This window comes from Podarcis melisellensis (assembly GCF_964234715.1).
Source record: "Podarcis melisellensis genome assembly, chromosome: 4".
In the NCBI taxonomy this organism is placed as follows: Eukaryota; Metazoa; Chordata; class Lepidosauria; order Squamata; family Lacertidae; genus Podarcis; species Podarcis melisellensis.
In genome coordinates this window covers 4,866,503-4,876,650 of record NC_138531.1, presented here as the reverse complement: position 1 = coordinate 4,876,650, position 10,148 = coordinate 4,866,503, and the positions used below count along the sequence as shown (strand labels likewise).

At 45.6% G+C, this 10,148-nt stretch overlaps 1 protein-coding gene across 1 annotated transcript; it reads left to right on the top strand.

Moving 5' to 3' along the window:
- The first annotated feature begins 1,931 nt into the window (after positions 1-1,931).
- PCDH20 (protocadherin 20) lies at positions 1,932-8,677 on the top strand. The gene is made up of 2 exons (XM_081907510.1): positions 1,932-2,110; positions 3,933-8,677. The coding sequence occupies exons 1-2, from the start codon at positions 1,949-1,951 to the stop codon at positions 6,654-6,656; spliced, it is 2,886 nt and encodes a 961-aa protein (XP_081763636.1). The 5' UTR covers positions 1,932-1,948; the 3' UTR covers positions 6,657-8,677.
- The last annotated feature ends 1,471 nt before the right edge of the window (positions 8,678-10,148 follow it).

The following is a 10,148-nucleotide window of genomic DNA, read 5'->3' as shown; positions in this document are numbered from 1 at the left end:
GGCCCTAAACTCCTGAAGGTAATGGGGCCCTTTATATGTCCAGCTGCTCTTTGCCAACAACAAATTGTTGCTGTTTTTTGTGTTGAATATATGCTATATGGTAATTTATGGACCCAATAGGTATCTAAAGCCATTTTCACATAACAAAATATGTATTTTATCAAAGTAATTGTTGAACTGAAATACAATTAAGAAATATATTAATTGTGAAATAATTATTAATACATAATGTTGCTGTATGTAGATTTTATTTTATTTGTTTTTTATCTCATATTTTGGAAATATGCATCCAGGTTTTTTTCCCTTCACATTTTTTGGGGGCCCCCAAGAGAGTGAGGCCCTAAGCTAGAGCTTTTTTTAGCTTATATGTAAATCCGTGTCAGACTCATACCCCACTTCAGATACGATTGGGACAGACCACATTTAAGTTTGGCTCTGTATAATCAACCTCCCTGGACTCCTTTGGGAGGAAAGGCAGGAAAGAAATGTGATAAATAAATTAATTTTAACAAACACGTGTCCCAATGCACTTGGAAGGTGCGTTTTTCATGGGCAGCTAGACCTCAGACGTGCAGACGCCACGGCAAGGCCAAGTGTGAAGCATGCTAAAGGGGGAGAAGCCCAGTGGCGTAGCGTGGGGGGTGCAGGGGGGGCCGGCAGCACCAGGCGCAACATCTGGGGGTTAGGGTTAGGGGGCGCAAATCCACGGGTTAGGGGGCGCAAATCCACGGGTTAGGGGGTGCAAATCCACGGGTTAGGGGGCGCAAATTACTTGCCTTGCCCCGGGTGCTGACAACCCACGCTACGCCACTGGAGAAGCCCATTCTCCGAGGACAGGTTGGGCACAGACCAGGGGCATAAACATGATATGGGGAGGGGCCGCAAGCTTTTGTTAGAGGGGGCAGAACCTCGAATTTGTATTGATTTGTACTGATGGGGGGCAGCTGCCCCCCCCAGCCCCCTTGGCCACGCCCATGGCACAAACCCCCTTCTTCTTCCCTACAACTGTTCCACGGAATTGTTCCATGCCGGAGATACGGGGCTGAACAAGGGACCTGCGACCCAGCCCCGCTCAGGTTGGAGCGCACGAGTCGGAAAGCAACCAAGCAAGGCTGGCAAGGCAAGCGAGGAAGGGGATCAGGGGTGCCAACGAATAAAATACTGGGGGTGGCCAGGTAAGCGCCACCCCACAGAATCGATCGCAAGAAGCAGCACACCCGCACCATGTGAATGGCAACACCCATCAACTTGCGGGGGGGGGGCAGCCCCAAAAATTTTTTGGGGGGGCTCCCATGCCTGGGATGCAACGGGGCTCCTTTCTTCCTCTTCTTCCCTCCCCGCCCCCGTTTTGAGGGCTCCCCAAGATTAAGAGGCCCCGATCCAGATGCCCGGACCCGAAGCCTCCTCTCGCCGGACCAGGACTGCCCTCGAGCGCGTCCACACGTGGCTCTCGTCTCCCGGCGCGCTCCTTTCATCCGAAGTCGCTAAGGCAAGCGGGTGGCTATTGGCGACGGCAGATCGCCCCGTCCACCGCTCCTTCCTTGGGGGCTCCTCTCTTCGCCTCTTCCCGCCCGGAAAGCTTCGAAGAAAGAAGCGGAGGGAGGAGAAGCCGCTCAAACCTCCGCCCCGCAGCCGGAGACTCCAGAGGCGGCTGGGGAGCGAGGGCCAGCCGGCCTCGGAAAGATCGCCGCCCAGGCTGCGGAGCGCGGCGGGCAGAGGCTGCGCTTGCAAGCGGCGCAGCGGGCGAAGCGGAGCGCCCGCCGCCCGCCAGGGGTTAATTGAGCGCCCTGCGAGGCGATTGGCTGGAGTCCGGGAGGCATTTGCATGAGCGCCAGAGCCGGCGCGGGAGGGAGGGAGAGAGGGCGGCTCTCCCGGTTTCTCTTCCCCGTCTGGCGGCTTCCCCTCCCTCCCTCCCTCCCTCCCTCCCTTCCCGGCGCGGGGACCCTCCATGCCCGCATTTGGAATGAGCAGCCGAGGGAATGAGAGGCGGCGCGGCTCGCCCCCGGCCCTAGGATCCCGCTGGCTCCCGGCGAAGAGGCACCGGCCGCTGGCTATGGGGCAGCGATCCAGCCCTGGGAGCAGCACAAGCGCCACGCAGAGGAACCTGCCGGTACGCTAAGCGGGGGAGGGGAGGGGTGGGGGGTCTGGAGTGCCCTGCCTGTCCGTCTGCACTTCTCTGGGATCGTTTTCGAGGAAAGGTGCGCAAGATCGGACGCTTCGAGCCGAAGTCGGGCGGGAGCGAGCAAGGAAACTTCGCCGGTGGGGAAGCGGCACGACAAATGTAGCACTTTAGGAGTGTAGAAATGATGGTAAAAGGGGGCGGGAGGCGCTGGAGCAGGTGTAAAAAGAGAGGCGGCAGAAGCAACAGTTTCAGGAGGCAAGGCTGCTAGTTCTGCAGCTGTCTTTTAACGGCGCGATCCTGTAGCTATCCAGAGTAAGTCACGCTGGTGATGAGAGGAGGATTGATAACAACAGCTCAAGGCTGCAATCCTGTGCATTTATTTTCGAGGTGGTGATGCAGCAGGATCCTATTATTCTGATTTACTTAGAAGTGTGTGCGCGCTGGGCAAACACCCTCAGCGAGCCCTTCTTGAGAGTCAGCGGGCATACAACCAGAGCTGTGCATGAGAAAAAGCAGATGAGGCCAGGAGGACCACTGTGTGTGCTCAAAGGAACTCAGAAAGGATCCCCCCCCCTTTCACCGAGTCCTTAAATTAAGGTCTGCAAGCTCCAAGAAGTGTGATAGTTCTAACAGAGAATGAAAGGGACCGTGTGTGACAAAATTCTTCCAATATTGTGGCTTTAAAAGGGAGCGAGGAGGATGCACATGTGTGGCCGTTCCTAGTCACACATACTTGCTTATTTCAGTGGATCTTATTCTCGAGAAATTGTTCTTTGGGTTGAAGACACGTTTGTTGAACTTCAGGGGAAGGACCCATGAAGTCAAAGCAGCAGTGGCTAACATTTCTGTCAGTGCACAGTAAGCTGCGATGAGCTGTGGCTGCAGATGGTTTTGTGTCATCACCCAGTAGGGAAGGTGAAAGGGTTAATTTGTGGCAAAGGCATCTTAGATGACCATATCTGGCAAAGGACAGCCGTTCCTAGATCGGCTGGACAAACGGAGCCAACTCTATTACTAATCTGAAGAAGAGAGGATGGTACCTGCAGTCTTGCATAATCAAAAGCAATGTTTTTATATATATACAGTATATTGTATTTTTCACTTCTATATATATATATATATATGGAAGTGAAAAATACAAAATTAAACAGTGAGGCATTTTATGCAGAGAACGATGGTTTATGCTTTTGTTCCTAGATGGCTGCCCACTGTTTTGTTTTCACTCACAATCTGTTTATGGCTTGACAATAATGCTAATACGTTTGAGATAGTGAGGAAACTGAAGATGAAGTTTAAATATGCTTCTGTTTCTCCCACCCTTTATGGCATTGTATAGTGATCTAGACTGCAGCATGGGGATTTATAGGCACAAACATATGTGGTTTTGAGCATATACATATACTGCTTCTTTTTAACGAATTCTTTATGACTGTTTTATTGAGGAAACTAATAGTTAAGGGTAAACGGGATGACAACTCTTCATTTATTGATGGTGAGTTTGGGGACTTCATGTTTCAGGGCTGGTGGTTGTGTGCAACAGAAGGAGATGGTGATCTATTTAGACTGAAGACTGGCACTAAGTATTGGGAGGGTGTAGAGGTCAAAAATATGAGGCAGCTGGAAATTTTCCAGGAGGATGTACTCAGATGGTGGATTTGTTAATTCGGTAGGAATTCTGAAGATAATGGTCCAATGCAAGGTCTTGCACAGAAAGACCTCTTTTGGGGGGCAAAATGGAGAGGGGGTGATTAAACTGATGCTCTCAGATGGACATGCCATTCGCTAACCTCACGTGCATCTCTTTCCTCAGAACTTATTCATTTTCCTGCTCTTCCTCGGACCTTTCAACTGCTTTGCAAGCTATAGTCGTGCCACTGAACTTTTCTACAGCATCAATGAAGGGCTGCCCTCCGGGTTCCTGATCGGGAATCTAGCCCAGGATTTACAGGTCCAGGCAACAGAGGGAGAGGGAGAGGCCACAGTAGAGGGGAAGCAGCAGCCTCAGCAATGGGGGAAAACCCCTCTCTCCTTCAGCCTTGCCTCCCAGGGATTAGGAGGTCAGTATGTGAACCTAGACAACCAGACTGGAGAACTGCGCACCTCCGCAAAGGAGATTGACCGGGAGGCGCTATGCACAGAGGATAATGTTGGCTCTAGTGTGGTTGCCTCCTCCTCCTCCTCCCCAGTACCATCTTCTGAGTCGTGCTTGCTGCTGCTGGATGTTATGGTGTTGCCTCAGGAGTATTTCCGCCTTGTCAAGGTGAAGATTGCCATCCACGATGTCAATGACAATGCCCCGTGCTTTCCCATGCCACAGATCCACCTCTTTGTGCCTGAGAACTCACCAGTCAACACCCGTTTAGCTATAGAGCATCCGGCAGTTGACCCAGACATGGGGAGCAACGGGGTCCAGACATACCACCTGCAAGATGACTTTGGGGTTTTTACATTGGATGTGGAGGAAAATGAAAGTGGGGAAAGAACGCCTTACCTGATTGTCATGGGTGCCTTGGACAGAGAGGCCAGAGACAAATATATTACCCTCATAACTGCAGAGGATGGAGGAGTCCCTCCACTGGTGGGCAGTGCCACCCTCACTATTGGCATCAGTGACATCAACGACAACTGCCCACAGTTCAATGAGACCCAGATCAATGTCACAGTTTTTGGGAATTCTAGTATTGGGTTGCCCATAGCCTCTGTCCATGCTGTGGATGTGGATCAGGGAATCAATGCAGAGATCACATATTCCTACAGCCAGAAGGTTTCTCAGTCATCCCGCACTTTGTTTTACCTTGATGAAAGCACAGGTGTTATCAAGCTCTCCAAGAGGATTAATGGTGACACTCCTCGTCTCCATCGGTTGAGCGTATTAGCCAACGGTCCTGGTTGTATCCCTGCAGTGATCACTGTGTTAATATCCATCATCAAAGTCACAATGAGACCTCCTGAAGTGATTCCTCGTTTTATAGCTAATGAAGTAGAAGGGGTGGTTTACCTGAGGGAATTAGAGCCTGTTAACACACCAATAGCATTTTTTACCATAAAAGATCCAGACGAAAAATACAAAGTGGATTGCTATTTGGATGGTGACGGCCCATTCAGGTTGACACCATACAAACCATATCACAATGAGTACTTGCTGGAGACTACAAAACCATTGGATTATGAGGCTCAACAGTTCTATGAAGTATCAGTGATCGCATGGAATACTGAAGGATTCCATGTCAATAAAATAGTGAAAGTGCAGGTTCTGGATGATAATGACAATTCACCTGTTTTTTCTCAAACACTGATAGAATTATCAATTGAAGAAAATAATGTCCCCAATGCTTTTTTGACCAAGCTACATGCAACCGATGCTGACAGTGGAGAAAGAGGGCAAGTGTCTTATTTCCTAGGGCCTGAAGCCCCTTCATATTTTGCTTTAGATAAAGTCACAGGAGTTTTGACAGTTTCCACCCAGCTGGACAGAGAAGAGAGAGAGAAATACCGTTACACAGTTAAAGCAGTAGATTCTGGAGTACCAGCCCGAGAATCAATAGCCACAGTTACCATCTCTGTACTGGATAAAAATGACAACAGTCCAAGATTTATCAACAAGGATTTTAGTTTTTTTGTGCCAGAGAATTTTCCAGGCTTTGGGGAAATTGGAGTTATAAGTGTCACGGATGCAGATATAGGGCAAAATGGCTGGGTAGCACTTTCTGTTGTAAATGGAAGTGACATCTTTGTTATAGACACCGGCAAAGGAGTGCTAAGAGCTAAGGTCTCTCTAGACAGGGAACAGCAGAGCTCATACATCTTATGGGTTGAAGCAGTCGATGGAGGTGATCCTGCCTTGTCCTCGACTGCAAAAATAACTGTCCTTTTGCTGGACATCAATGATAACCCACCCTTGGTCTTGTTTCCGCAGTCCAACATGTCTTACCTCCTAGTCCTCCCTTCTACTCTACCTGGATCTCCTATCACAGAGGTTTATGCTGTAGATAATGATACCGGCATGAATGCAGTCATAGCATACAGCATCATAGGGAGAAGAGGTCCCCGGCCAGACTCCTTTAAGATTGACCCCAAGACAGGCAACATCACTCTGGAGGAGTCACTAATGCAAAACGACTATGGCCTTTATCGGCTTCTTGTTAAGGTTAGTGATCATGGTTACCCAGAACCTCTGCATTCCACAGTTATGGTGAACCTCTTTGTCAATGACACTGTGAGCAACGAGAGCTACATTGAAAGCCTTTTAAGAAAGGAACCTGATATTAACGTCGAGGAAAAAGAACCACAAATCTCTATAGAACCCACACACAAAAGGGTAGAATCAGCATCTTGTATGCCTACCTTAGTGGTCTTGTCAGTAATAAGCTTGTGTTCAATAACATTGGTAACTGGAATGGGTATTTACATCTGCCTAAGGAGAGGAAGAAAGTACCACAGAGGAGACGAAACTTTGGAAGTACAAATCCCATTAAATGGAAGAATTGATCTTCATATGCTGGAGAAAAGGCCTGTGGAAATTTCCAATATCTGATGGCTTCAAATGGATAATCTCAACCAAAACCTAATAATTCTGAATAGTGATAAAGTTCCCAGATACAGGATTGTCAGCAGTAGCTACAATGAAGGACTACTGATTTATAACTTATTATAATTGTAAATACTGTAGCTGTCTACAGCTTTTTTCAGTGAAAAGAAAAAGAAAATCAAATTCATTGTACAGCTTTTTTATGAAACCATAGTGCTAACAGCTCATAACTTGTCTGTGTAGACTTGGTCATCACAAGACCCACCCATAAATTAAGTCAGTATTCATAAAGTGAAAGGTAAGACAATGACAAATTCATTGTTAAATTCTTTTTCATTCCTAAGTCATTTTTTACCACAAGAGGGCAACATCTGCCATTCCTGTAAATGAGTCTGTTTAAAAGAAAATGAAAAGTATATTTTAAAACATTGTTTTTCTAAAGGGGAAAAATAAACAAAATAAAAGTATGGGTTTGAGGTATAATAATTATATGCTCTATTGTATATACAAGAAGTTGACAAGAAAATATGCACTGGTAAATCAATCAGAATGTTTTATTACCTCAGATGTTTAAATATATAAATCTCCCTCTATATAGGAACGGCATTAACAAGAAGTGCAATTTCTTGAGGGTACCCATTATCCCCTTGTGAGGTTATGGACAGAAATTAGATGTTCACTTTCACCTCAATATGGAGAACAAACATTGTAAATTGCTTCAACAATATTTTGATCATTATCTCTTGGAACAAATAAAAGAAATATGCCATCTGGGATGCAAATGAGTCCTGGTGTACACAGGGCAGAAAAGGGTTTCTGTTGCCAATTTCCCTGACATAACACTTCTTGAAACTTTTGGGATGCCTCTGGGCAAGATTTCCCCAAGCCTTCAAGAGGTTTGAGTACCTGTCACTAGAATCTAAAGTACCACAGCCTGTTCCTATGCATAGTTACCTGAGCTAAATGAGGCTTTCTCCTCAAGTAAGAGTGCACAAGGCTGTAGACTAAGTGCAGCAAAGTGCAGGAACAGTGAAATGCCCGTTATTTCTAAGGATTAATTTCTATTACGTGAGAGTAAGAGAGCCTGATAACCACCATGCCGACTCCATCAAGACTATCTGCATGTGGAAAATGGTTTCCATGCATGCATTGTCCTTATGGGTCCTGAACCTTAAATACAAAAAGATGTGACAGGGAGAAATTCTACATTCCGCTCATCCACTCACTAGTAAACTGCTGATTCCAGACACCCCTCTTGCTCCAAATAGGTGAATAACAGTGTCAGAGGCAGAGCTTACAATCCTTCTCATCTACTGAGGCTTGCAGGAGAGATCCTTGTCTGCAGTTTCCACTGCCTGCAAATATCTCTGGACTGGGGCCCACGATCAATATCCCTCCATTTCAGAATATTATAGTTCCATCTACCACCACCCCAACTAATTTTGTTGTTGTTGTTGTTGATCTAGTGATCCCTAGTTGTTGTTAATAATGCTTTGTAGTTTCAATGATCTATCAGTAGTATTCCATCACTTTGGTTGTATAATTTTTTTTTTAAAAAAAGCAATGTTTCTGAATTAGATATCTCATATTGAAACAAAAAATATTGGTCATATGAACCTTTGGTTTTTTAAAATTTGGGCTCTTGCTATTCTCTCAATGGGTATTTTGTGTGAGAGAACAGCAGCTAATTACTGACTCTTGGCTCCCTTCCTTTTCATTAGCTTAGTCTTTTCGATCATGCCCATAACTTTCCTTCCTAAAGCCAGTGACATATCTTCCCAGAAATGACACCTGCCTGTCTCTGCAGCTACACAGCAGAGGGGTTATCAGCAATGCACACCTTTAACAATGACTGCAAAAGCTGCAAAACTTTCATGCCAGATGTCTCCATCAAATCTAGCTGTGTAAAACAAGGCAAATGAGTGCTCTGCTTAGAACTGACACTTTTCTTGAGTTCTGACAATATGTCTGTACTGTACCAAAAGTGTTTATATGTCTGCAAATAAAAACTCTATATTTTCATAATATTTATCTGTTATTTTATGGAACCTAGATGCCTACCTACCTACACACTATGTATGTGGATATGTATACATTAAAAAGGGGGGATATGTATCTCAGAGATGCTCGAAAGGATGAAAGTTTGTTATTATGTTAGCTCAACATGTTTAAGTTCAAGGGAGCCTCTTCAGGGGCCCGCTCATCTGTTTCTTTATAGGTTCTCTTGAGCGGAAACATGTTGGGCTACCACAATAGTGAACATTCAGCCTTTCCAGCATCTCTGAGATACACATCGCCCTTTTTTTGTATTTACAGCCCTAGATGTTTCCTGTTTTCTCTCTCTCTCTCTGTGTGTGTGTGTGTGTGTACACACACACACACACACACACACATTTACAATGTACTTTGCAGTATATGAAATGTCAGTGAATGCAATCCAATGTAACTTTCCATAAATATTATTTTCTTATACATCAGTCTGTGAAATCAAAGAGCTAGGTTTAGATAAACTGTCAGAATATTTACTATGGTCTTGGACAAATCAAGCAAAGAAAATATAAATATGCCGAAAACTGGATTTGTAAGTCACCTCTCTACACCATCCTACATGCTAGAGCTGTGGGGCTTATGAGTGCAGGATGACACTGAAACACCAGTAGGAATAGCAGCTGCTGGAGCAGCACAAGGTTTGGATGTTTCCAAGAGCCAGTGCACACATTCAGCTATGCCCCTTGATTTCCCATCACCTGAGAATGCAAAGCTGGAAGTATGAATTGATTCCAGTGAAAAGGAATTGTGTGCAAAATGAAGTGAGATAGTTCAGAAGTTATCTCTGTAGTTTTTGACTCTGATGGTTCAGTTCACACATCTAAGTCACTGGTTTAGACTGCAGTTATGAAATGTTGAGCAATGGGCCTAAGTTCGATAGATTGCTCTTCGGTCCTTTTCAGTTCTATTATTCTACATGGGTCATGACATCAGTTGGTTATAAACGTCACATATGTTGACTGTGGGATAATTCTGTGTGCTGGGAGGCTTCCACGCAACTGGTTTTCCACTTGTTCAGGGTTCCAGCTTATGCAAAGCTCTACATTCATAGGTCTTGATATGTGGACTTTGGGGTTGAGGTCAGTGAACCACACCCAATAACAGAGCAGAGCGAGCAGCAAGGCTCTTTCAGTGCATAGAGCCCTCTTCACACATATAATGTGTAAAGGGAACTTTTCTAACTTGGCAATCCTAGATTCCCTTACTTGGGAATAAGGCTCACTCTGATCGGAGGAGCTTCCATGTAATTAGGATTGCACTGTTACTTACAGCTCTGCATTGGGTGTCAGCATTGCCTTTGTTCCTTTTGTAGGTACTATTCAAGATGATCAACTGATCTTTAGCTAGTTTTCAATCCAGGGCAATGAGCTCTTATGCTAAAGAGAATGTTGGTAGGGCCTGTTATAGCCTGCATTGGGATACAGCTGTTCCTGGTATCAGCATTTGCAC